The sequence below is a fragment of the Buteo buteo genome, chromosome Z (assembly GCF_964188355.1).
Source record: "Buteo buteo chromosome Z, bButBut1.hap1.1, whole genome shotgun sequence".
Classification (NCBI taxonomy): Eukaryota; Metazoa; Chordata; class Aves; order Accipitriformes; family Accipitridae; genus Buteo; species Buteo buteo.
The window spans coordinates 13,466,749-13,494,742 of record NC_134204.1 but is presented as its reverse complement, the minus strand read 5'-3'; the positions used below and the strand labels follow the sequence as shown (position 1 = coordinate 13,494,742).

Here is a 27,994-nt window from a genome sequence, read left to right as displayed (position 1 = left end):
CGTCCCCGGCCCGGAGCTGCGCTGGTCCCGGCCGACATGGCGAGGGGAGTCGGGCCGCTGCTGTGGGGTCGTGGCCGCCCGCTCGGCAGCGGTAAGGGACCGGCGCGATAAGGGGGGGCGGCTCGGCTGTGCCGGAGCCGGGCGGAGCGGCTGTCCCGAGTTGCCGGCGGGACGGGGCAGGCGCCGTTGGCCGGGCCGTCCCTCCGCGGGGCCATCAGGGGCTGAGGTGACTCTTCCCGCGGTGGGGGCCCGCTCCGCCGGGGTCTGCCGGAGCAGCGGTCGTGGACGGAGCCCAAAGCCCCCGCAGGCCTGGGCTGGCCGGGTGGGACGGGGGAGGCCTGGCGGGGGGTCGGCGTGCCTCCCTGAAAGCCCGCTCTCATGGGGATTTTGGATCGCAGCTCCATGTTTGTACACGGGGGGCGAAGCAGCACTTTCGATGTAGCTGTGGATCCCCTTGGAAGAGGCCCGAAGGCAGAACTTGTCTAACTTACGGCTTTTAATTAATGTTTTTGAGACTGGACTCTTGTAGGTGATTAATTCATTAGTGCTGTAAGTGGTTGTAAGGGAAGTGGCGGTGTATGTAATACACAGGAAACTTCACTCTTCATTCTTGTGCATTTTAATCTGTTTTAGAAATTCTTTAAAACCTTAGACATTTAAAAATGAATGCATAGTTCTCAGCATATGATATTAGGGATGCAGAAAGAGAATGTATTTAAATGGTAGCTTTTTCTGATACCTGCTTAATTACACTTGCACTTAAATGAAAGGTAGGGCAGTGATGTTTTTAGGATTTTGGAGAGAGGTCAGAAGATGGCACTGAGAATTGTCAGGGCCCTGAGCACCCCTTGTCTGCTCTGGGCAGCCTCATCCCAGGCCCTTGCCTGTGCCTGCTGCCCAGGAGCCCTGTTTCAGCCCAGCCCTGAGCCTTCAGATCCTGCCTCAGTTCTGCCATGAGTATAGCCTTGACACCAGTCCAGCCTCTGGCCCCGTCTCCTGGATGGACCTTGGACCTATGTTGCAGCCTTGTCTCCAGCCCTGTCTCTGGCCCCATCTGCTGCTGCTCCTGAGTGGACTCTCTGGGTGGACCCTGGACCTGATTCATCTCTTCCACTTATGTGGGGCACTCTCAGTGGACCCTGCTTTGCCCACCTTGTTTAGGTCTGTTGGGACTGTACCCTAGTCCCTGAGGGCACCGCCTGTGCTGCGGTCACCCCGGGCTCCTGCCTTGCACCCTTGTAGAGGATTCCTGCTCTTGCTGCTTCCAGACAAGAATTTGTATCAGAAACTGCTGGGGGCGAGGCGATTGGGGTGGGTGTTAAGTCCTTTTCTGTCAAAAGTCCATGTGAAACTGAAAACCGAGTTTTAGCAGATAAGAGAGAAGCACTTTTTCCTTTTTTAATCTACATATATTTTGCCTTTACAAAGGTGTTACTTAATTAAATTTTTCCCCTAAGAAAATTTCTCAGACAAAAAAAAAAAACCACCAAAAAACCAAAACTTGCGTTGACCATAGCTTGTGTGTTCTTTGAACAAGCTTGTTGAGAAACTCTTTCTGATGTGCACCTTGATAAGTGTTTGATAATTCTCTTACTGTTTTGTAGTTGCCTTTAGGCAGCAGAAATGGAAAAGCTTTGTCTCCACACACGCAAAAATGCCTCCTTGCGATTTTGTACCTGAAAAATACAAAGTAAGTCATACATACTACGCTGAATTTAAGAAGGGCTGCATTACTGGATTTGAGCAATAGGCTCATCTGCTATAAATAGTGCTTTAAATATGATTATAAAATTTGCTTTTTGGGCAAAAAACAATTCTGTTACAAGCAGGATATAATCTATAGATGTATCTGTGTGACAGTTCTATATCTTATGGCTACATTGTTGATTTGAAAAACTTCAAGGAGGAGGTAAGTGCAGAATAGCAGCCTTATTTCAAAAGCTGTTTCAGAGGTTTGTAGAGGTAGAACGCTTTATGTGCCAGAATTTGTTAAAATCTTAGTTCTGTGAACAACCGCTGTAGACAGCTGTGTAATCTATGTGATCCGCTACAGGTGCATTGGTCTGGATCTTTAGAAAGCATATATGGATAATGACTTTTTTTATTCCACTCAGTCCTATCCGTATGAACGTATGCAGAAGATTCGTGAACAAAGTATTTCTCCTTCACTGCGAATGTATTACAAGAAGCCGTTGTTGTTGCATCAAGGACATATGCAGTGGTTGTTTGATTATGAAGGACGAAGATACCTTGATCTCTTTGCTGGAATTGTCACTGTCAGTGTTGGTCACTGTCACCCGTAAGTATGTTACTATTTGATTTATGCTATAAAATACAGGAAGAGATACCTATGTTGGCTTTGCTTTTCATTAATCTGTGGCACTGTGAGCCTAAAACCAGAATATGATTCACTGAATTGTCATGTATCACTTGCATTAAGGTCAATTTCCACTACACTTTGAAGAATTCATTAATTTTGTCTACTTGTTCATTCATCTGGCAAATGGTGCAGTGTCTGTGTTTTCAGAATTAATAATGGGTAGGTGTGTGCATGTATGAGTGCACATGTGTGTAGAATTGAATCCTGTTGTCTCTTCTTGTGCTACATGCAGAAAGGTAACTGTGGCTACCCAGAAGCAGCTTGCTCGCCTGTGGCATACCACTAATATCTACATGCACCCATCAATCCAGGAGTATGCTGAAAAGCTAACTTCTCTTCTTCCAGATCCACTTAAGGTACTTTGCTTCTGACAGGAGCAGGGGCAGGTGAAGGGGGTGTTTTTTAAGAAATGTTTAATATAAAATATTACATAAATGAGAGCCATAAATTATATCTTTGGAGAGAAAACCTGTATGGGGACTACAGCCTGTCAGATAAGGAGAGTATGATGACCCTGAAGGCTTTTCTTTAGACTCAGATGTAGACAAGCATAATATCCCAAGGTCCTGTTCTGTTTGTTCTCATCCTCCAGTTGTGACTGTGAAGGGGCATTGCCAGCTTAAAAATTATTGAAGGAACTAAGAAGATGTTAACTATTCTTATACATAGCCAGCCTTAATTTGCTTGATCTCACGAAGATTCACAGTGAAAAGTATTGGACAGTACTTTGTGTAGTGAGCTTTACTGACATTTAAATAAACCACATAAATGTCATGTTTCATATGCCCAGAAACAGTAAAAAAAACACTGGGTTTGTTTTCAGGTAAAATAAACTGGTGATAAAATGAAATTGGGCTAGCAGAAGAGTGTGAAGCTGTCGCAGTCTTTAAAATGGAAGGAAAGTTAAAAAAATAAAATGTAAACCATCTGCATAGTTTACAAAGTGGAGAATCTCAATGACTTCTGAAAATTAACTTTAAAAGCAGTGACACTAGAATTTGAGCTGTTTTCAAATCTCAGAACTAGTATTCAGGATATCCTCTTAATCCTCGTTTGCTCCCAGTAAGCATACTCTGCTTACCTCTTCTGTTCCACAGTTGTGTCTGTGTGTGTCACTCCTAGTACCTAACATGCAAGGACACTGTACAGCCCTTTTTCCCTGCGTGAAGGTTAGTTTTATTCAGTCAGTCATACTCAGTTTGACCTGGACACTTTCATTTTTCTTTGAATCACTGTTCCATTTTAGGAAAACCCAAAGCTCCCAGCTGTTAAAGATTTTTCTGTACTCTCCCTGAGTACGTCAGCTTGGTCTTAGTTCTCATCTATAGTGTAGAGGCAACACTAAGTTTACTGTGGTGAAGTCACCTTGTGGTAGTGATAGGTTATAGCTCATAATGTTACTAAGTGACATGGTCTGATGCTGACCAAGAAGGTGGTGGTTGGGCGCTGTACTGATCCTAGGTATTATCCTTTAGGTGGTTTATCTAACCAACAGCGGGTCAGAAGCCAATGATTTGGCTATGTTTATGGCAAGGCTATATACTCGTAACTTCGACATCATCTCTTTCAGGTAATGGCGATAAATCTTTACAAAACTCATTTGTGTGTGTGATCAGTCTCTATATGCCTAAACCAAGAAATGATAGAGAACTCTTTAATCCCAGATCTGCTGAGGAGAACACTAAAAAATTATTTTATTTGACAAAGAGAAATTATTTTATTTGAAGATTTGATACAGTATATTCAGAGTAGTTTGCATACAAAACACAACCTGCAATTTTTGCTTTTGTTACTTAGAAAAGGGTCTAGTCTCTGTGTTCAGTGTGTGCTTTGGTGGACCATCGTTCAGGGCCAAAGCAGGCTTCAGCAATTGCTGCTTTCTTCCTTCATTCTACCCCTGCCGTGCCCTCGTTTGTGGGGATGCAAAGGTGGAAGAGCAGTGCAGTGAACTGCAGCAGGGAACTGCTCTGGCTGAAAGCTAACCTGGCAGAAGGATTTTTTGTTTTGTTTTGTTTGTTTTGCTGCCTTATTTTTCTGCCAGATCCCTGAACCATAGTTCACTGCACAGGTACACAAACAGCTCTTCTGGCTTAGCGACAAGGTGGTGCAGGGGTGAGTCCTATGTAAGCACCAGTGTAAGCAGTCCTTTCTACTGTGCTTCCCAAGTGGCTTCAGATATTAGAATAAAAGGCCTTGTTATGAAGAGCTGTATTTTTCTGTTATTCTGTTCAGCAGAACATTGGGTACCCACCTTGCTTGTATGTTCTCATTAATAAACTTCTGATTTGTGTATAAAACTGGCAGCAAACTACCATGTAGTTTAATGATTGGCAGCATCTGTTGGAGAGAGCAGCAGTTCCCAAGATTTAAAGAAGAGAGATGTTTGCTGTGTAGGGCTCAGGTGCTACAGCAGAACTTTGTGAGGCACTGCCTGAATTGCTGTTGGTTCCAATCATTGTTCTCTTCTCCTTGCAAACATCACCTTACAATTTTTAACATTTGAAATCTAGGAAACAAATGCAGATGGGCAGTCATGGATCTTCCAAAACCAGAGCAAAAAATGGCAGCAGAAGTCTTCTTGGTTTGAGTGTAACAGTGCACACTTTCCCCAATAATTTGTAGCTCAGAAGCGTGCCTTCTCAGAATTAATTTTGCTACAGTCTCTTCTTGGAAATGAGTGGTGTTCATGTGCTTGCTTTTGTTTGCACAGAGGAGCGTACCATGGAGGCAGCCCTTACACGCTGGGATTGACATCTATTGGTCTTTATAAGCATGGTGTCGCCAATGGCTTTGGCTGTTCAACAGTGAGATTTTTATTTATTTTTTTTAAATAATCTGGGTAACGTAATATTTTGTTTGAATATTTCAACAGTTAGCACATTTTCTATCCTCAAAGTGTGTTACGGTCACTAACTAAACTGCAGTGTACCTGTTCCTCCTGTGTAAGCACACGAGCCAGAGTCCCCTTTCCTTCTCCGTATAGTTACTTATGCTACTTTGGAATCGGGACAGCCATAACACGAGTGGGCATGATTTACAGCTCTTTAGTCATGCTTAGTGCCTGCATGTAAGTCTGTGTAAGGTGCAAAATAATAAAGCTCGGAACCCCTTTTCCCAAGTTTGTTTTGGCAAAGCTGCTTTCAGCTGGTCTGAAGTAGATCCTCCCCAGGAATGAAGAAAAAACCCTATGATATCCCTCATTTCAGCAAGACAGGAGACATACCTGTTAAGGAGATCCATTGGAGATAAATGGCAATACGTTATCTCCCTGCCCTTGAGCAGATGGCAATGACTTTCTATCTACTAGAAGCTGGCATTGGCTACTCCCATCTGTACTGGTAATAGCTTACCCGCAGCACTGGCTGTAGGAAGGCTCCGTTACAGCAGCCTCCCAAACTGGGTCAATAAATGAGTTGCCTGAAGTCATGTGGTATTTCATCAGCAGTCAGGATTAGAAGGCTGAAGTTCCCAATTTCCAGCTTGTAATTACTGTACTAGATCTGCCTACCTCCCTGTGTTTTGCAGATTTTTACCATACTTCAGATTATTGAAGTACTACCAGCAGCTCTGAAAATGTTGCTATTAATCTTAGATAACCAAAACTGCTCATTAACTTAAAGGGCAAAACAAAGGAAGTAATCAATTCAGTGATTATTGCTGGAATAGTCTAAACTTGTTGGTTCCAAAACTGTCTCTGTTTTACCATTTCTTGAGGGGGAAGTTTGGTGTTATTCCACAAGTGTTGTTCAGACAAGTTGCTTGAATGAGGTATGCCCTTTGACTCTAACAGCCTTTCTTTAGTTTTTGTCATTACTGATCCCTCAGTATGATCAAAGCATCTCTTAGAAAGGTGTCATCAAATCTGTAGCTATTTCTCTTATGCTTGACAGACGATGTTACCGGATGTTTTTCGTGGTCCATGGGGAGGCAGCCATTGTAGAGATTCTCCAGTACAAACTGTTCGAAAATGCAGCTGTTCTGAAGGTTGGTCAATGACAAAAAGTTTTTGGCTTTTAGATTAGAGAATACTAGAGGCCTGTGGAAATAAGTTGTATTTGCCTTCTCAAGAAAGGTAGACCTCTGGATAGGATATGCAAGGGCAACCAGAGAAAATATTGCAGAGAACCTCAGGCACTGCTTTCCACTGAGAAAAATTTTGGGCAAGTGACACCTCATATTCTCAGATTTCTTCTTAAAATCCCAGCCTTTGTTTCCAGCATTTGTCATGATCAACTAACTCTGGGAGCTGTGGAACTCAGTTTAGCACATCTGGAAGAATGGAAATGTTCATTGGTTTTTTCTGCTGTTTCTGAAGTTTTGACAGCTCTCAAGCTTTTCTTTTGGAATAATATGAATAGTAAGGACAACCTGAGGCCAGTGATAGGCAAAAAGTCTAATATGGGGCAAAACATTCCATACACAGCACAGTGTGAAAGCTCCGCTACTGCTCTCCTGTTAACAACTATTATAGTAATTTTCTTCCACTGTTTCAACGGGCACTCTTTGGTATTTTAATTCACATACATACATAACAGAATGTTTTCTTTTTAGCTTTGCCCGCCCTGGTGAATGCAAGCATTAGCTATACTAATTGCTCTGTTCTTTATTTCAGTGTAGACTGATGCACAGCTGTATTCTCCAGAATCCTCATACCTGCACTAACCTAACGATTCCTTATGTCTTATGCTGGTGTTTATTAACCCCTGAGAAAGTGTGTGCTTATTCCTTCTGCTGATGCAGGTGATTCACAAACACTTTCTCTAACCTACACCTTACTGACTTGTATAATGTGTAATACCTTATTGTCTGGCAGCCTTGCCTTGCTGTTTTGGAACTGGCATTCCTTAGAGTATATATGGTTTAGGAGAAGATAAGGGACTCTCTCCTTTAATGCTTAGCCTTTTATTGTGTATTTGAGAGGTGACATTTACCATGCAGTCAGATAATACTTGTTGCTTAGATGTGTAATTTCATATTTTGAAGCTAGTTTTGTGTCATTTTAAGTAAATTCCCTTCAATCTATTTCCCATGTAAACAGGTGTATGTCATGCAAATGACCAGTACATTGAACAGTTCAAAGACACTCTGAATACCTCAGTGCCAAAGACGATAGCTGGATTTATTGCTGAACCAATTCAAGTAGGTAGTTTGCCATTTCTCAGTTGTGATGGCACAAATAGTGTGAAGCACTCAGATCTGATATTCTTTAGCTACATCCTAAACATAGACTTCTGTAGATTCTTATTATTTATTCTTCTTATTATTTAGTGCCTTGAACACCTTAAATATTTGAAAGAATGGATGCACTGTGTTAAAATTTCAGCTTCTGTCACTGATTTCAGTGGAGCTAGAATTTTGCTCATGAAGTTAAATTAAACAGAGAATCATGATTGAATATACACATTTTTTTCTGCATTTAAATAGCAAGTATGATGCATGCTATTGTTTAGTTTCTAATACCTTCTTCCAAATTTTGTACTGCTTTTATCTTTACTATTTCTGTAAACTTTAAGTCAATTCCCCTTCCACCTCTTCCCAGCCATGTTATCCACTATATTTTTAGCAGATTTCCAGCAAGTAGTGGCCACAGGATTCATTCTTTTGGTGCTTCACCCTAGTTTCAGAACTGTTGTATGTGTGGTTCTTGAATAGGAAGAATGGAGAATATATTCTGGAACAGGAAAGGCAAGAAAAAAATGTGAGAATTGTGTCCACAGAGAAGATTGGAGCTGTTCTCTGTTTTTGCTGTCTTCTATGCCTTCACATACTTGAGTCTGAGAAGCCGTTGCCGTCCAGGTGTAGAGTGGAATTTCTGATCCAAAGAAAAACTGGCAAGGTGAACAGAAATTGAGGAAACAATGTTTTAAACAAATTAACCAAAGAAGGAATGTGAATTCTCTGGTTAACTTTGTCATCAAACACAGTTTCTGGGTTTCTCAGTGTGTAGGTTTTCAAGATAATTGTTTTGGCAGTTTATCTTTAATCAAGTCTGTCTTACAGCAATCCAGTTTACAGCATGGCCTCACAAACGTTTATACCAGCACAACTAATGGAACAGCAAACCGCCCTGTGGAATGGGAATGAGTGACCTGAACAGGAACTTTTTGAAGCAGTTTCACTGCTGAAGCCAGAAACTTGAGACAACAGTCTTGCTAGAGGGCTGCTGGTATTTTTTCTTATTGTAGGATAGTCACACAGTGGAATTCCTGTTTCCTTGTGTGAAGACGTTGTCTTTTTTTGTCTTGACAGGGTGTTAACGGCGCTGTTCAGTACCCAAGAAGTTTCTTAAAGGAAGCTTATCAGCTAGTACGGGAAAGAGGGGGCATTTGTATTTCAGATGAAGTGAGTTCTTTTTGGACATAAGAGCTCTAGAGTTTGGGGTACCTCTGAAAGTCATCTTGAAAGAGTCCAAGTGAAGGCAAACTGGAAGCCTGGAAATAATCTAAGTGCAATGCTATACACTTCATAGCTTAAGCTTAACACAGCACATCTCTCCAAGCATAGGAGCCTCCCAGTTTTTTACTGCCTCTATTCTGCTATGTGGTATTGGGATTTTACACACAGGTGATGTTAGTAGCAGACTTCAATCCCTACCTTTTGGGAGCAGTAAATTTACAGAAATAGGCAGCTAATAAATGCCAGCTGTGATGTGAAGTTTGTCACAATAACACTTCCTCTTATGAGTGTTGTTGGCATACATAAACTCGAGATGGCTGTACCTCTGCAAATACATTTTATAAATAGAATTTGCTTAGCTAAAGCTATTTTGAAACAGTAGCAAACACTTCAAAGTGGTGGTGATATGTACCTCAAGCATTACAGTAGTAGAAATCAGCAATCATGGGGTTGCTTTTGAAATGTGATAAGCAACTGCATTTCCTCTCCATTATGAAATGGAAGCTGCAGCTTATTTGTGCATCTCACCATGCCTAAGACACGGTGACATGGTATCTCTTTCATATGTGAAAGAAAAACCCAATTACAATAAACAGAATTTTGTGCAAAGCCATCTGAATAAGGATCCTAATAGAACTCGACTCCAGGTGTAGTTGCAGTTTAATGCAAATCAGTAACAACAGAAAGACAAGAAAAAGAAACCATATTGTAAAATGTGAGAAAGTGATGGGGATTTCTCTGAATTTTTCTTTTGAAAGGTACAGACAGGATTTGGACGGACAGGCAGCCATTTCTGGGGATTTCAAACACATGATGTAGTCCCTGACATTGTTACTTTGGCAAAAGGAATTGGTAATGGCTTTCCAATGGCAGCTGTTGTTACAACAAAAGGTATAAGTGTTCTGTTTTGCTAAGATTTAAAATAGAGCAATTACAAAATATACTATACAATAATTACTTACTGGAGAGATGTGTGTTCAAATAGCTGAGCTTTATTAATAATCTTTGTCTCAATCTATCTTTTGAGAAATGAATTGGATTCTCATTACTCATTTTACCAAGCGCTGTGCTATACCAGTGCAAAGCTTTATTTGAATGGGGTTAGTTGTGTAACTGAAGTGGGGATGACCTTGCAAGTATTGGTATAGCTGGTAATAGATCCTGGAAATCCTAACAGAATTCACTGTTTTACTAAACAAGGTACTGCAAGTATATAAGGCAGCATGCTAGCCAGCTACTTGATTCATACAAATGACTGGCTGAATCTAGTGAAGAAAATCCGTAGGTGTCTGTTTAAGGGGACAGCTGATAGCATATGTTAGAAATGTGACTTCTTTTTAAAAAAGTCTGGTTTTAGCATCTGCTAGACACTATAGTTTTGGGAGATAAGTCATATTTTGCACAGACTACTTGCAGGAAAAAATAAAATCTTCCTATTGCATTGTATCTAGTAGAATCAGGGTTGAAGCACAGCAAACTTAACAGTTAAGTTAAAGCAGGTAAGTACTGTTACCAAACATAAGGCAACTGTAAGAGTAATCAATGTTGTTCTTTTTCTCTTAGAGATTGCAAGTTCCTTGGCTCAAAACCTTCACTTTAATACATTTGGAGGAAGCCCTTTGGCCTGTGTAGTTGGAGCTGCAGTTCTTGATGTAGGGAGAACATTATATGTATTTATATATTCCACAGATTTTCTTGTAGCAAAAGATGAAAAATGTTTACATTTATTCTTACTATAAAGTTACAGGTGGGCTATTTTTTAAATAACTGTATAAAATGCACAAACTTATGCATGTATTATGCATACATGGCCAATGTGCCGTATGTGTAGGAAAAATTCCTGTTTCATTCCATTGCAAAATTTTCATTCCTCTAGCAAGGAGTCCTCTAATTATGTTTTCAGAATCATCTTTTTGTGTCTTCCTTACGTTCTTTACTTTGTTAATAAAAACGTAGGAAAGCACTTTCTCAAAAGCCCCTTTCATAGGACTATGCAAATCCTTAGCTAAACCAAATTTATTCTCTGTCACAAATGCTTAACAAATTTTTTTTAACTCCACAGCTCTTTCCTTATGCCTAAAAAGCCTCAACAACCAGATAGTTAAAAATATGGAAGGTCAGAATTCCTTTTGGAAAAAAAAAAAAAAAGCCTCATGAAAAAGATAATCAAGAAATTTCCAATATATTTCACTCACTATCCAGCAGAAAATCAGTCAGTGGGCAGTAGGTCGCTATTTAATTTGTTTTGATCATGTACAAACCATTTGTCCTTAAATCTCACTGCATTACAGCACTGTTTCTGTTCATGTTACTTTCCTGAGTGTTTGGGGGGGTTAAGCTATTTTATAAGATGGTTGATCATATAAATAAAAAGATTTTGAAAAAAACAGTTTACAAATAAGAAAGTCCGAACCCATGTTTTGGGTTTTTTTGGCTCTGAAGTAACTTGGAGCCTGGATCTGAAATAAATCCAAGGAGATTGTCAGAGTCTGAAAGAATAAAATGGAGTTGAAAGAAAAGGGGGGAAAAAAAAAAGAAGAGAAAAAAGGAGAAACAGCCACTTCAACTTCTGTAATTGTATTTTTTTGTTTTTTCATATGAGTTTTTTTAATGCATATATTAAGTTCATCAAATGGGTTGTGCATGTCAGTACTGATAGGTGACTGCATGTCAGAACTTTGATTAAGGAGAGTGGAGTAAGGAACAAAAAAAAGATTGTGATTAAAAAGCATGGTATTGGTGTATCTAAAACACTCAAGTTGTTCCCTAAAAAGCTGCCTAGTACACATAGGTATGCCTTGTCAAATTACGTTCTTCTCATGATACTGACAAAGAATTAAAATATTTCTTAGATTTTGAAAATAATGCTGCTGGTCAGGTATTTTTCAGTTCTGACTACATGTGACCATGAATTACTGGATTATGTTTATGGAATAATAAGTAAAATGTGAAAAATGCCACAGCAACATCAAAATATTATGTTCAGTTGTACTCTGATGCCACTAGAGGGTTGTAAAAGAACAAAAATGTAAGAACTGTAGTAGTGAAGGAACATAGTCTGCAAGGAAGTGAGATAAACATAGTGTGTCATCAAGCTAAATGGGGATTAACTGACTATATTGGAAGCTTTGCCTGCAATGCTGTCACAGTACATCATTTTAACCAGGCTATTGAAGAAGATGGTCTACAAAAAAACAGTGAGGATGTGGGAACATACATGCTACTGGAGTTGGCTAAACTACGGGATAAATTTGAGGTTGTTGGAGATGTCCGTGGCAAGGGACTTATGATTGGAGTAGAAATGGTGACAGATAAGGTTAGTGATTTACTTTATTCCTCTCAATTTACAGTGCCACTGAAAGTTTTATCACATCTTATTTCAGTTGAAATAATAGGATGATTTCCTATTTAAAAAAAGCTAGTGAAGTAAGAAAACATTGCTCGGGCCAAAAACGAGCCAGAATGTTCCAGCTTTTCAGATATTTCACAAGCTTTGAGTAAGCAGTGACTTGTGTACCTTAATTGCATAAACTGGTCTTAGAAAGCAGATAAATTACACAGCTAATGTTTTCAGCCAGAGGTGGGGGTGGGCTTTATTGGACAGGCTGGAATATATATTTTTTTCATAGGACTAATTTAGAGTATCTAAGTGAAGTTTAATGTTTGCTTTCCTTAGGATAGTCGCCACCCTCTTCCAGCTGAAGAAATCAATCAGATCTGGGAGGACTGTAAAGACATGGGGGTTCTAATTGGCAGAGGAGGACTCTACAGTCAGGTACTGAACCTCTGGTTATACATAAAGCTTATTTTCTGTCCTCATGAACTACATCCTGTTTCCCTCAAGCTAAATTAACTTCAGTTTAGTAAATAAACAAACTAGAAAACATATACTCTTAGGAACTCTCTCTGTTTAATTTTGCTTATTTTATAAATTGGGCAGGAGCTATCTGATTCAAGTATGCTGAGCAAGCTCTAAGCTTGGAGTTTTCCTTTAGAGGGACAACTTCCCCTAGAAAAGCATGGTACTATAGCCTATGTAAATTACAAGAAATCAGCAATATTCAGGCCTGCTAAGTCTTTGCTGATGTTCAGGTTATCACCTGACCTGTTGGTACAGAACAAGTTTGGTTTTGCTCGTTCTTTCAGTCTGGAGAGCTGGTAACATTCTACCTGTATGGTAATAAAAAAAACCCAGAGAATTGCTAACAGCATGTTCAGCAATGCAGCACAAAAGTGAGAATTGCATGTGAATGGGCATCAACCCACAGCAATTGAAGATGCACCATGCTGTACCCAGGGCTCTGCATCACCAGCTTCTTACAGCATGTGAGTTAACAGCAGAGAGTTGCCTCTCGGCTGGTCAGGTCGGTGAAGCCCTCTGACATAGTGGAAGCAGCTTCTGTACGCGATAAACACAGGATGGCTAAAATAAATGGGGCATAACATCTGTCACCTCATCGGTTCTTTCACAAGTCACAGACCAGAAACCCAGGTAACAGGCTGCACCTCAGAGTGTAGTTAAAATCTGATTCTGTCTCATGAGAGTGCTGTTTATCTGTGAGTGTTAGCTTCACATGGGGCTGTAGGTAGGAAAGACCATTATTCCACTCTCGCTGCATGAAGTCCTGTGATATGATGACAGAAAAATTTAAACTGAAACTTGACAAGTTAAACTGTTCATATACCCCTTCCTGATCAACATGCACTCAAGCTATAGTACCCTAACTGAAAGTTAGTATTTGGTGATTCTTTCATAATGCATTCTCTTAGAAGCCTTAAAAAAAGCCTACAATATAACAGCAAATCAGCTGACACAATGCAAGAGGCTGCCACTCTTAATACATACTAATTTTCCCTGTGGCAGAGCTGCCAGAAAGGAAAATACACCTATGTCTGTTCTTTCTTAGTACAAACCCATCAAAAGTTTTATACTAGTTCTGTCTGGAATAACAGAGCTGCAAACCTGACCTACTCTGGTCAGGTCTCTTTTGGAGGCAGTTGCTTTGTCACAGGAGTGGAGTGGTGGGTTGGATCCTGTCAAGTCCAAAATTGCCCCACTTCAGAGTGCATTTATCAGAAGCCTCAGTCCCTGCTCTGCTGTTCTGCAATAACAGTATTTTTCACACTTTTTGTTAGATTTTTTTGAGCAGAAGGTGAGTGCTGACCTAGATGGGCTGCTAGAAACTGTATTCTTTCCATACAAGTTTAACGATTATTTTTTTTTTCTCCTCAGACATTTAGAATTAAACCTCCTATGTGCATTACTAAAAAGGATGTCGACTTTGCTGTGGAAGTATTTCATACTGCTTTACAGAGACACATGGAGAAAGCAGCTGCAAAATAGACTTGATTTGTTCCCTTACATGAGATGCACACAGAACCCCTGATACTTGCCACCTAGACCTGGTACTACTCTACACAGGATAAGAAAATCATAGTCTGAAGAAGAAATACTTGTTCAGTATCATAAGAGTGGTCTGACAGATCCAGTGTTTAATAAAGAATTCACTGTAACCTGTTTTGTAAACATACAGTTCAGTTCTACAGTGGTGGTGTGTATTCTATGTATATTCTACACACAGCTATTCTAGCATTAGCATAAAAACCCCTGATTGGATTAACTGGGTATCAGATGAAGAGGCAGATGTATATTCATCTTTCATCTATGAAAGTCATATCAAAATTGGTAATTTTTAGAAAGAGGGAGAGGAAAATAATAAAGTTGTTTTGGGGAAGTACACTGCGTGTTGTAGCATCCATAGTGCCCTTGGGGGTGGTACCAGCACTGCATGCCTCCTGCTGCCCTGGCCGTGCTGCTTTGTACGATGGCATTTATTGCCACATCTTAAATATGTTTTGACAGAAGCACCACGTACTCCCCACTGGCTGAGCGTTGGTGTGTGGTGTTAGAGAGATGGCTGGGACCAGTGCAGGGTAGTCCCCAACTGACTTCCACAGCGGTCACCACTGCTGCTGCCCCCAACCCCCCTACCAAAACCTTGCTATTTATACCAAATACATACAAGCATTTGTAAAACACACAAATGATAGAAGTGTTTATTTAAATAAAAGAATTTAAAATCAAAAAGTAACACTGCAGACTTCAGTCTGAAGTGAGATTTCACTTACATAGGCATAATAAATCTCTGGGTGAGAACCACTCTGAGCAGAACATAACTGGAGGTTTCAAATAGAGGTAAAACTGTCTATCCCTAATAAAAGGACACTGTAATTAGGGCATGAAAAAGAAAAGTTTGCATAAAGTTGAAAAGTTTCTAATGACAGTTATTTATTTATCATGGGGCTCTAATCTAGTCCTCTTCCTTTCCAAAATATGCTTTTCTTCTCCTCCTGCTGCTTTTAAGATTGCAAAGCACACTCATTAGTGATATAGTAAAGATGCAAACTATGGCTAGTAGGTCAAATCCAGTTATTAAAAGCTGATAAAACCAAAAGAAAGCACACATTCCTTCACAAGATAATACTCCTTTTGCTGCATCTTCCTTTTTTTTCCAAAATTAGGACTTCCCTTCTCCGTTTTAACTCTGAACACAGGCAATGTGCACCTTCCAGTTTTGGGAGAGTTTTCATGTACTATTCTAAAGACTGTTACTCTAACAAAGCCCATTAGTGTTTACGTTTCTCTTTTTTGTTTCTGGTGTTTACAGCTCCAGTTACAGGTGGTGCTTGGGTTGCTTTTGCATGTCCCATGGTTTTGAGGTGTTCAAACAGTTTATTTCGGGATGGAAATGTACATTTGCAGGTTGTACACTGGATGGGAACTTCATTCTGCAATGAGGAAAAAAAACAAAATGCTTCATAATCATATGTAATATGCAATAAATGTAATACACCAATTTGTTGTATGCAGTTTCTCTTAATGAAATGTGAATAAGCTGTTTGTTTCTATCACAGATACTTCATTACTGAGGAACAAATATATATATATTTAAAAAAAAATAAATCACAAGTATAACGTCTTGAAATTTCAAAGAGTACTAAGTAAAACCAAGAACAAGAATAGAAGCCTTGCAAATCTAATTCAAGATAAAGAATACTTTTTATTTCACCTGACTATACACACAACACTTTAGGCTCTGAGCTTTAGTGAATTTATTATGTCTTAGCTGTAGTTACTACAAGATTTTGCTCTTTCTGGGAAGCATCAATATTGGGAAAGATGCAAATGGTACTGCCTGTCACCTGCCTGATGACAACAGCTCTGTCTTCAGTTGTTTAATTTGTTTGGTTTGAACTGCCTTGGATACAGAGCTTTACCAACTCTCTTAAACTGAAATTTAGTTGTGCTCTTCTCTGCAAGGACAAAAGCTGCTGTTCCAGTCTCCCAGCTTCTAATAAAGTCATAGGGATAGAAATACCTGTATTATTAGAAAATAAGAAAAAAAACTGAAACAGAATTTGTGGACTGGAAGTGACCAAACAACCAACCTTGTTTGTAGTATTATGACCACCAGCTTTTAAATAGCGTAAGTAATTTGACATACCGTTGTTGGGTGCTCTGAAGCAGACTTTTTTGCATCCTTGGCTTTTTTCCCTTTAGGCTTAGTACTGCTGATAAACAAAGAGAAACCAAGGTCAGTGCATTTAACATTCAACATTTTTAAGAGTGTCTGATGGTTTTCAGTCATCAATGTCTCCACTGCTTTCCCCTGTTCTTCCTTCAAACAATACAATGCAAGAGCTTCCAGCAAAAAAATAAAGCAATTTAATTTATATGATCAATTGTTGAGATCAAGATTCAGCTAGATGGTGAATCAGCTACTGGTAAGTGATGTGGCAGGGATCTGCAGTCAAACACCATTTCCAAAGTAGATCCTAACAGTCCTTGCTTAGTATCCTATTCACTCAACTCTGATTTAGTGGAGTAGCCCCCAGTTCACATTGGCGAGTAAATCTAGACTTGTCTGACAGTATCAAACATGACACAGAATGACACAGTGCAATATTGCAAGTTGGCACACCTTGTCGCTTCACTTTCTGCTTCCTTCACTTGGCTGACATCCTCTGTCGTGCTTGTGTCCCCCGACACAGCACATCTTTGGCCATCATTTACCACCTCCTCTGCTGAGCCACTCTGCTTGTCCACTCCGGGCACCTCCTCTTGTTCAACTGTTCCTTCATCAGCACTTTTATCAGAAGAGTCCTTGTCAGTCTGTCCAAACAGAAGATACGCAAGTTAACTACTTTAAGTTCATTAGTGATTATGTTTATAGTATTATACTTATTTATCTCAAACACAGGTCAGTGGAGAGAACAGAAAACCATGGACCACCTTAATTTTACTGTTTGTTTTCCATGAAATTGTAACAGGTAAAACCTTAGTTCTCCTGTTTTGAAAGATGAGGCCACCTGTGATAAAGGGAAGAAACACCAATAAAACAGCCTCTAAAACTACAGAAGAGAAGAATGAAGGTAGCTTTTAATTATATGCAGGGCTCATTCTCTTCTGGCTACCATTTCACATTATAAAACAGTGGCTTTCCTTGTAACTTTGCAAAATATTATTTAGACTAAAGTTTTCTGTGCCAGACACCTGCATTAGGAGACAAGTCAAAGTAACTGAGCTGACTGAAGCTAGATAAACACACTGTATTTTCCCTCCCTAACAGAAACACTGGCAGCCTTTTCCACATACCAGAAAACAAGAGTAGACTCAACACATGCACTCAGTCAAAAGATCAACTCCTGAACATGCCTGAAGCAATACAGCTCAGCTCCCAAAAGCAGGGTAACGAATTTGACCTAACGCTGCAATAATGCAATTCTAACACCTCTAGTATCTTTTGCAGAGTCTCAGCTACCTGAAAAAACTTGGCTAATCTATCTACTTTCAGGAGAAGAAAACAAAAACCATAGCAATTCCCTGCACTTTGTAAAGCTTGGTAGAGGATGGAGGTTATGTTCCCAGAAAAATCTGTCTGTGGAAGATTCCAGCTCATGCTATGCAAGAGTGGCACCTACTGTCTGGGCTGCAGAAGACCTCGTGAACAAGCTGATGGAAGAGAGACACAGTGCCTATATGCAATCTGTACAGTGAGAACAAGACCTTCCGATTTCAAACTGAGAAGGCAAGAGCTGAACAGGAGCCTGATGGCTTGCATGGAAACAAGAATACTGACTTGGACTATGGAATACCAGCCAAAGTGAAGCAAGAAAAATTCAGCTGCTTGCAAGTCTCAGGGAAGTTTCTTGAGGATGAGAGACAATGATGGTGTGGGAGAGGGCAGAGAAGATGAACATACGATAGGAGACTAGAGGGGTTAGGCTGGGAGAAGACAGAAGACCATCTTGGGAAAGGATGGAAGAGCCAGGACCTGGTACTGAAAGCTCACTGGGAGAAGGCTAGGATTGAGGTAGTAAGTAGAGAAGAAGTAAGACTTGAAAAGGATCAAGGTTGAGGAAGGCAGGCAGAAAATTTTGCTCACTGTGGCACTGCTGCCACTCAAGCCTGAAACAGCTTGCTGTTCTTGAATTTTACCTGCTGCTGTAAGCACAGATCTGTCATATCATGCACAGACTCAGATCCTAGAGTACAACAGGTTGGTGTTACTCATGTTTGCAATTCAAGTGAAAGGTGGAATGGATGTGTTTCCAACAACTACAGTGTCATTAGGATGCCAATAATGTGTTAGGGTTTTTTTCTCCCTGAATTAGAGATTAACAAACAATATGTTGTACCAACTCCAGCAACCAAAGCAGAAAACGACCAAACAATTGAGCTGCTAATGTACTAATGCCATTGGTGGTCTTTCTGATCAATTCCTTGCACTCTGCCTATCTGCCTGTTTCCATCTGTCTTCCTTACACTTCAGACTGTAGCCTCTTTAGAACCAGCACCACATTTATTAGGATCTGCACAAACAGAACAAAGTGAGGTCTATGAGATTATTATCTTAAAATATGATCATAATAAGTGTAATAAAAATTATTTTGCAGTCAAAGAAGAACTAACGCTATCTGAAAACAGTCTTCAAGTTCTGTAGAATTTCAAAGTCTCTCTTATTTTTCAGGACAAAAAAAAAGTTAAATTAGGAGATAACAAAACTGGACTGTAAAGTTCCCGGAATACCATGGTATGACTACATGCCATCATCCTTGTTTTCTGTTTCTTCCTCTGCTTCTTCGAGAGTCTGTAAAGATAATAATTTAAAATTACCTCTTTTTGAGGAAAAAACAAATGAGTACAATTTCTAAAAAGGTACCAAGTTATATTCTTGCTTATCCTCTTAACATAATAGGGAGACAGTAGCCACAAACAGAAAACTACTCATGCCTGAAATAAAAACAATAGTTCTCCTAAACTACTTATTGCATTTAGTAAAACATTTATTCTGCTCAGACTGAACTTGAAGATACTAGTGAGAGAGCTGGTATTATGCTTTGGTCATTCAAAAAATGAAGTTGTACAATTTACTTCATCAATTCTGATTTTTAAGCACACCCATTTTCTATGCGTGCCAGCATCCAACTGACAAAAAGTACCAAAAAAGTACTGAATGAATAAATACTGGCCCTGTGCAAGTTCCCCTGTTTGAAAAGTAACAACCACTTTTCCTTAACATGTAACTTTACGAAGCAGAGAAAATATGAGACTATTATCCTACAATATTTGAATCCAGTCACACTAATGTATGCATTTTACTAGAACTCTGATGCTAAGCAATATTTTAAATGGCATAATACTGTGAGTTCCAACACAACTATAAATCACCAGAAGCCCCCTCTGACGGCCTCCAAGACTTGCCAAATCATTAGTCACAATAAAATTAAAGCCAATTTAAAGTACTTCTGCTTGGGCATGTCTTCTTCTCCTTCCTTCTTCTCTTTGGTATGTATTTCATTTGCATCATCCACAGACACAGGAAATTTCCCTTCTTCTTCTTCCAGTTGCTGTCGTAACAATGCTACCATCTCTCGATGCTTCTTTGATTTTTCATGATTTTTCATGCTGTGAAGAACAGCAGATCATTACTGCAGGTAGCTCTGAGCAAACACTGTTATATTTACAGATAAATTAATAACAGGCCCATTATCTATCACTACTAAGTATGGAAAATTCTGCCCTGACAACGTCTCTACTGTAAAGACAACACTGACCATTATGTGGAGTTAAAACATCTTTAAAATGCATTTTTAAAAAAGTTAAAACCCAACACCCCTAACCCCCAAATCCCCAACCACAAGCACTTACGCTTTTTCAGTTTTCAAAAATTTCTCACAAGCAGGGCAGTACAGATCACCACCAAACTCAGCTTCTTCAGTCTCGTCATTCAGTTTGTCTGAAGAGATCAGTAGGGATCAGAGAGACAAAGTCAGATGAGTGATTTTTCAGTAAGCTGCTCTTAAAGCCACAGCAAATAGTCACATTGACATTCAACTTCCTTAGTATTATTGACACGCAGTCATCAAGATCGTCTCACCATATCATACATTAGCCTAAATCAACAGCTGTAGCTTGACGTCTTCTCATGCTCAACGGAAAACCCCAAAGAGGGCCAGACTGTAGCCTGGCTGGCACACCTCAGCTGGAGGCATGGAGTTGCATTACCATCAGAACTGTGAATCTGTGGCTTTAAGTGCAGTGAGCCAATATTCGGCCTGTAACGACTCAATACAGATCACCCTCCCACACTCTATACCTTTGATGCCCTTTGTCTCCTGTTGTTGTAATTCATCTTCAGCATCTGATCCATCTCCAAATTCCTTTTCATATTGTGCCTCGATCTCTTGCAACTCTTTCTCCATATCCGACAGAGTCATCCAGCTCTGTTCCTTGTACTGTTCAGTAAGCCTTTAAGTAGAATAATACAGTAACTTCTACGCTGCATCCATGAAATAGGAATTACAGAAGCAGTATTATTTAAAGGATAACTTCGTCTTCTCTGGTATTTTAGGAGAAAGGTCCTGAACATATTATGATGGAGCAAACAATTGTCTGTAGGGCCTGGAAATCTGAGCAGTTAATTTGTGATGTCAATGGGCACATCTACCCTGCAAGTAAAGAGGCATTAACATAGGTGGGTCCTGCTTGAATTTCAGGCAGGAAATGCTATGCAGCATGGCCAATGTCAAGCTGACAGGAGTAAAGTAGCTCAATCCTCAAAGCAGTACAGCTGCTTTTACCTGCTGCAAGATCCAAACCCACGAACAGTACAGGACCACTAAAGCCACAAGCACATTACTCCTTGACACTGCGCTATGGGAATGCACCAGCTCAGTTTTCCAAATCTAAGTGTGGCCCAGGCTATCAATCAGTGCACCACAATACAGCTGAATTTTGCTCTAGCTGGATCCTGGACTCAGAATTACCAAGCCATTTGGTGGTAAATGCATAATTCTGCTTCATTCTCCCTTTTGGAAAAAACATATATATATATATATATATATATATATATATATATATATACACACACATACACACACACATACAAATATATATATAAAAATAAAAATAAATTGTACATAAACTATTCCATATATATTTTAATTATTATTATATTATTTTAATCAATACACAATTATTTTGCAAGTGCACTCTTACTAGAATTTAAGCTCCCTCCTCCCATTTGCAGGCAAAAACCTCTTCTAATTAGAAGAATAAATTGTGCTTATACTTGGGAGAGAGGGTCTTCCTTCTACTTAATTTTGGGAAAAATAAAAGCATCCAAAAAATGCATTTAGTCCAATGAAAGGGTCCTTTCTGAAGAGTTAAAAGGAAAAGCAAAACTATTTTCATTTTTCCCACTTTCTTTTTAGTGCGTACAGTTCCAAGGCAGATGAAGCTGATCTAAGAACATGTTGTCCTAGCCCTGTTCTCCCTCATTCCAAAACACAAATTCTTTTTTCTTCAAAGGAACAATGATAACTATTAAATCTTACCTCCCCAGTTAAGTAAAAGCACACTGGATTCTGTGCTACTACAGCCAGTTACCTGCAGCACACAGATAACTGTTCCCTGGTTATCTTAGATCGCTACATGTCAGTACAATGCAGAGACACTCAAGTTTTAAAAAGCTCCGGCTTCAGACCAAAACTAATACATAAAACTTTCAAGGATGTTTAAAAAAGCAAGTGGAGCTACTATTAGAATCTAACTCTATATGGTATCCTCATGGATAGTTTCTCCAAGTTTAAAGTATTTGTTCCACATTTACATACTTGGCTTGTCTGAGCTTCTGCTGCCTCCGAAATTCCTCTGCTTTCTTAGTTTTTTCTGCATTTTGTTGTTCTACAAGTTTTCTGTGAGCCTGTAGTCTTTTATCCCTTTTACGAACAAAGGCTACTAGCTGACGGACCACTTCATTCCTCTCTTTCCTTGCTTTATCTCTCGTTTTCTTGTTCTCTTTTTCCATAGCTCGTTTCTCCCAGCGGTTTGAAGCTTGTCGTGTGTCATATTCTTCTTTCCAAGCAAAGTTTTTCTGAGTACAGAAACTCTGCCAATATGCATAAAAAGGGTGGACTACCTGTAAGAAAAAAAAAAATTAAACAAGTCATTTGTTTGCGAGGGGACAAAAAACCATACCAAATAATTCAGGACTTTTGTAGCAGTTTTGTGTCTTCTATACAGGCCACAGTTTTCCCTCAGAGTATAAATAAATGACATAAAGGTTTAGAGAAACCCTTCATCAGCTGTATGAGCTAAGACTTTCTTCCTCCTCAGCAGCTACCTGAAATCCAAGCACATCTCTGTCATTCTCCAGAAGACTGTACAGCAGCTCTTGCTGAACTCCCATGTGGATTTTGGTTTGCCTACTACTTACACTTGGAGCTGACCACTTTTGTTTCTGCACCTAATTGATTCACAAGCCTTCTCTTCCCCTTAAGTCTTGTGAAGTCATAGACTTAAAAATGTATTCCCTGCCTGCCTGGCATTGATCAAGCTGCCTCTCAAGCTTCTTGTGAATTAACTCAGTAGACTGAGCCACAGACCACTCACATCACAGATTTTGAAGACTGTACAGTTTTCGTAGCTCCCTTCTAAAACTCTTTTCCCTTCTCCCACGACACTCCCACCGCAGCGCTAGAATCCTGACAGTGTAATCTCTTTGTCTTAATATAAGATAACAGGGATAATTACTTTCCCATTTAACTGAGGCTATTTCCCATAAAATACCCCTATGAATCCCTCTAAAAAAAAAAAAAATTTTTTTTAAAAACCAAACACAAAACAAGCATTCTGCTTCCAGAGCAGTGTGAACAGGGCAGATGACAAAGCATGCTGCTGCTAGAATCCCAGCCATTTTTGCAGTTATTAATTGACAACATAAAAGCTATTTTGTGTCTATAATCATGGCTATCCCACGGTCTGAGACCAAGCAGTTTCCAAAAGATGTTTCAAGATAACTCCATTAAAAGACAGATTTTAGCAGTTTCAGAGACACTACATATTCTCTCCCTGGGAAAGATTTCCATTTGTTAAGCCATCCTGTAATTTTACCTGATATTTAAACACCCATTCTGACACTTCTTAGTTTGATTTGTAACTTTGTTTCCAGCTCCAGCCAAGTTTTGTACCATTGAAGTTACTAAATTTTAAGCTATGTATCAATTTAAATTTCATAAATAATTAGTCATACAGTACAATTTACTGAAAGTGACAGGGAGAAGTAGTAGACTGGGAGCAACATTTGAGTACACTGATACCGTGCAGTTATTCAATGGGGAAACTGCTATTACTTTACTATTTAATTTCAACACAGGAATACTGGTAACCTTAAAAAAAAAAAATTCTAAGTCTGATAAAACACAACAAATAGTTGGCAAACCAGATGACAGGAATCCAAGTGTCCTCCACACATTTTCTTTTCTTGCTTCCCAAAGGAAAGCATGCAATGTTTTGGAAATTAAGTCTTACTACAGAATAATTGTAGACGACAAGAGTATCACGTTGCAGGTCAACCACCACATCTCCCATTTTCTAAAGGCTGCGATAGGCAGTAAGTGCTAAACAGTTTTCCTTAATGAGGCAGGACACTACTTGTTATTTAAAAAAAAAAAAATCTCTCAATGTCCCGTTCTGTAGTGTAAGTTGCATTAAAACACTGGTAAACTGTTCTCATCAGGAAGCAAAGAAAATATTTGTTCTTTTGTTTTATAGGTCTTGCACTACACTTAAGTTTCATTGGCATAATTGATGGTTAGCACTGCGAAGCGTTTGTCTGACAACTTACCCTAAAAGCCTGGCTAATAATATAGTACAACAGGAAATATCAATTTTAATTCACTTAAACATTATGAATCAGAACACAAGCGCTTCCTTTATAGTAATGTTCTACAGTAGCAGAAAAGACAGCAGATGTGGTTTTGCATTCACCTCAGAGATCAGCAGGAGCCTTTCCTTTGACTTCAGTGTGGGACAAAGTAATGACTTAACTGTGTTACTTTCAGTTCAGATTTACACTCGGTCTTACCGTATCATAGTCACTTTGGGAATGTCCAAACATAGGGAATTCTGCAGTATCTTCCTGGGTCATATATTCCATCTCTTCTTTTGCAATCTTCTCAAAAACTTGTCGAAAGACTGTGAAGAATCCCTGAAATAAAAACAAAGCAAAACAACCTGACATATTTTGCACAGCTCAATAATAGATGTACAAATGTTCAGCTACAGTAGTGTATTTTAGAGAAATATTACAATTCTGCAACAGCAACTCAAAACCAGGGTAAAGGCCTTGTAAGCACTTGCTCTCGACAGCAAGACCCTTCTGTTTAACAAAGTTCCCATTCTCTCACACTCCTTTTATTTCAATCTCCTTCGTGTAATCTCTGTCCCTCTCACACATCAAGCACCTGTATTCAGATCTAAACCAAAAAAAAAGTTTCAGCATGCTGGAGATGTTGATAAGTTTCGGGTTACACAGGATCAGGTTTTGAGAAAGTTCCAAATACAAAATTCACTATTGAGTACCCTATCTCTTTTTAAATTAAGATGTTACTAACTCACTCCTAGTATAGTAACACAAAGACAAATGAGGATTTTCTCTGGCAGAGGTTTTTCTAAGCACCTGGAGCTTTTTAAGTTGTGATTAGCATCTTAAAATCCAACAGGGAATTCAATTATAGGAAGCACAGTTTCCTGAAGGACTGTTGCTACATTGCTTGGGTTTTTGTTTTGGTTTGGTTTTTGTTTGTTTTTTTTTTAGTTTGAAGCGTTCTGGCTTGTTAAAGGTATTTCTGAATAAACAGATGGTATTGCAAAGCACTGGAAAGCTTCACTATATAACGTAAATAAATAATATACACAGGCTCTGTAGCTGTATGGTATAGTTGGAAATCATGACTAAGTAATTGTTGGACAAAAAATAAGCAGGAGTGGAAGCTTCCCTAAGCATCCAGCATAAGTTTTGTCTTAGAAAGATTTGTGTAAGTGTTATTACTACCTATGCTCAACAATTCCCCACATAGCTTTTCAACACGAAAAGAATGCCAACACTTTTCACGAAATTTAAATGGATTCATTAAAGATGAGTTCATTCATTACCTTTTCATCATCTCCATATCCCGAGTAACAGCTAACAGTGAAGTACTGCAGCAGATCTAACGTATCATCTTTACATTCTCCATCAAGTCCTCCTTTCAGCAGAGCCTCCCTGTGACTATCATACCTAGCAAAAATTCACGGTATCAGTGGTGTAGAGACACAGAACATTCCCCAGTGCTGGTAAGCTACCACAGTACACGTATCACCTCAGTGTATACCTTAGCCTAGTATCTGGAATTTGTGTCTCACAAGCAAAGTCTTCAGAGAGGGAAAAAAAAAGACGGGCTCAGTAAATCTTCCCGCCGGACCTTCAGTTTACTCCCTATTACTTTATCTGCAATATCTATAGAAGCAACTTCTTAAGGGGCAGCCAGCAAACGCATTTCAGCAAGGCGCTTCAATAAGCTTTCGGAAATGGGTAGGACATTATTTCACTCATCCGACGTTTACACGCACAAAAAACCCCCCAGGAGAAGCACCTAAGAACTGAAAAATGGCACGTCCCTCTCCAGGAGGACAAACTTTAGTGCAGGTGGTTTTGGCTGCATAACCCGGCGGATGCCTCGGCCCATTTGAAGAACAGGCTACGCAGAACATTTAACGCAGCAGTTCGGGAGACGTGTGTATTTCGAATCCGGACTGTTACAGACGCTACCTTACAGGCTCTGTGCCCGTCACCACGGCTCGCCCTCTGCCCACAACCAGCAGCGCACCGAAGCCCCGCCGGCACCCCGTGCGCCGCTGGCCCTTCCTTCCCCGCGGAGCCGTGGCGGGGCCGTGGCCGCAGGGAATACCCACGCGAACGGCCGCGCCGCCTCCCGCTCCGGGGCGGAAGGAAGGCACGGAGGCCGACACCGCCGTGTCCCCCGAGCCTTCCCCCCCGCTCCGCGCCCAGCCCACCACCACCACCACCCCCGGGACACGGCGCGGCAGCCGCGGGCGCCCGGCTGCGCCTCCCCGGGGCGGCCGCACGGCTCCCAAGCCCCTCAGAGCCCGGAGCGGAGCGGCCGCTGCCGCCGCAGAGGCCCGTGCCGACTGGCGGCGAGGCCCAGCCAGAAGCCAATTCTAAGTCCTGGCCGAGGCAGCACTCGTAAAGTCTGTTCCAGGCCGCCAGCAGGTAGAAGACCGCTCACCAGGCTCTTTCCTGCGGGTCACTGAGAACGTCGTACGCCGCCTGGATTAACTTGAACTGCTCCGCCGCCTCCTCCGCGTTCTCCGGGTTTTTATCTGGAGGGAGAGTTCGTGGAACCGTCAACCACCCGAGGCGCGACGGCAGCACCCCCCACCCACCCACCCACGCCGCCCTCCGAGACCCCCAGCGAGGCGCAGCAAGCGCCCAGCGCTGCCGCGGCGCTGGCCGGGCGCTGCCTCCGGCCCCGCTGCCCGCTCCCCGCAGCCGCACGCACCCACCCACCCGCGACCGACCCGGAGCGGCTCAGCCCCCGCGGCACCGGCGGAGCACCGCCCGCGGGGAGAAACGGCTTCTCCCCCTGCAGCCCGGGGCGGGCGGGGGGACGACGACCAAGCCAGGCGGAGGCAGGCCGGGCTCCCTCCTCCGGCCTGCGGCCGGGCCGGGCCCGCGGAGACCGAGCGTCGCGATCCTACCTGGGTGCCAGCGCAGCGCCAGCCGACGGTACGCCCGCTTCAGCTCCTCCTCGGCGGCGTCGCGCTTCACCCCCAGCACCTCGTAGTAACACCTCATGGCGACGGTTCCCGCGTGGGGAGAAGTGCCGGCCGGCCGGCCGGCGCTACGAAGGTAGCGGGCGGAGGCGGGACCGGCGGAGGCGGGGTCGGCGGCGGTACAGCCATCCGGAGACCGGGCCGCCGCCGAGACCGCCTCCCGCCGGGAGGAGCTGGGCGGGCGGCGCGGCGCGGCGGGGCGGGCTCCGCCGGCTGCAGGCCGCGGCGGGGCGGGGGCAGGGCCGCGGCGGAGGATGGCGGAGCGGTGCCTCCCTCCCCACACGGCCCTGCGGGCTCTGCCCGAGCGGAGCTGCAGGGGAAGGCGCGGGGAGGCCGCTGTCCCCGACCCCACCGCCGGGTTTGGGTCTTACCGGCGCCCGATGTCAAATAACCCCAATGCCTCGAGCTGGGATTTCTGTGAAAGCTCGGCAGCTGGCAGGCGCAGCCGAGGCGGCTCCCGCCTCTCAGGTTATCGGTCTTAACTTTGGGGGGGGTTGACCCCTGTGCTCCTCAGAGATCTCAGGTCTGGCCCAAGCCACCTTTTCCTCTAGGCGAGATGTGCTATCGGGTGGCACTGCCTGAACTGAGCTTTGGATTAGGCGGCGAGGCCCGGGCGTTCGGGTTGATGGCAAGTTGAGTTGACTCAACAGTGTGCCCCGGCCCCCTCAAGGGCCCGCCGTGTCCCGGGGTGCATCAGGCCCAGCACAGCTGGCTGTTCGAGGGAGGTGGTTGTCCCACTCTACACCGCACTGGTGCGGCCCCACCTCGAGCCCCGTGTGCCGTTTTGGGCGCCTCAGTGTAAGGAGGACATCAAACCGTTCGAGTGTGCCCAGAGGAGGGCAACCAAGGTGGTGGAAGGCCTCGAGGGCAAGACTCAAGCGGCCGAGGTCACCTGCCTGGCTGGGCTTGGAGAAGAGAAGGCTGAGGGGTGCCCTGATGGCCGCCTGCACCTTCCTCGCGGGTTGGGGGGGTGGTGGGCAGCGGAGGGGGAGGTGCTGATCTCCTCTCTCTGGTGACCAGCAACAGGACATGAGGAC

General features: G+C 41.9%; 2 protein-coding genes across 5 annotated transcripts; one reads left to right on the top strand and one right to left on the bottom strand.

Moving 5' to 3' along the window:
* On the top strand, positions 1-14,921 carry AGXT2 (alanine--glyoxylate aminotransferase 2). 2 transcript variants are annotated; one of them, XM_075020427.1, is made up of 15 exons: positions 1-91; positions 1,605-1,690; positions 2,115-2,299; positions 2,613-2,736; positions 3,856-3,950; positions 5,091-5,184; positions 6,095-6,148; positions 6,271-6,364; positions 7,419-7,519; positions 8,630-8,722; positions 9,535-9,667; positions 10,340-10,428; positions 11,943-12,092; positions 12,453-12,551; positions 14,010-14,921. In XM_075020427.1, the coding sequence occupies exons 1-15, from the start codon at positions 37-39 to the stop codon at positions 14,118-14,120; spliced, it is 1,563 nt and encodes a 520-aa protein (XP_074876528.1). In that variant the 5' UTR covers positions 1-36; the 3' UTR covers positions 14,121-14,921. The 2 variants fall into 2 exon arrangements, with proteins under 2 accessions (XP_074876528.1, XP_074876529.1); XM_075020428.1 differs by lacking the exon at positions 6,095-6,148.
* DNAJC21 (DnaJ heat shock protein family (Hsp40) member C21) lies at positions 14,820-27,071 on the bottom strand. Of its 3 annotated transcripts, none has more exons than XM_075020425.1 (12): positions 26,883-27,071; positions 26,411-26,504; positions 25,278-25,401; positions 24,208-24,330; positions 21,956-22,260; positions 20,437-20,588; positions 19,989-20,076; positions 19,584-19,745; positions 18,867-18,927; positions 16,759-16,949; positions 16,282-16,345; positions 14,820-15,565 (listed from the first exon to the last, which is right to left on the bottom strand). In XM_075020425.1, exons 1-12 carry the CDS (start codon positions 26,977-26,979, stop codon positions 15,404-15,406), a joined length of 1,623 nt encoding a protein of 540 aa, XP_074876526.1. In that variant the 5' UTR covers positions 26,980-27,071; the 3' UTR covers positions 14,820-15,403. The 3 variants fall into 3 exon arrangements, with proteins under 3 accessions (XP_074876526.1, XP_074876527.1, XP_074876525.1); XM_075020426.1 differs by having other exon boundaries at positions 16,282-16,348; positions 18,885-18,927; XM_075020424.1 differs by having other exon boundaries at positions 16,282-16,348; positions 26,883-27,070.
* Between the last annotated feature and the right edge of the window lie 923 nt (positions 27,072-27,994).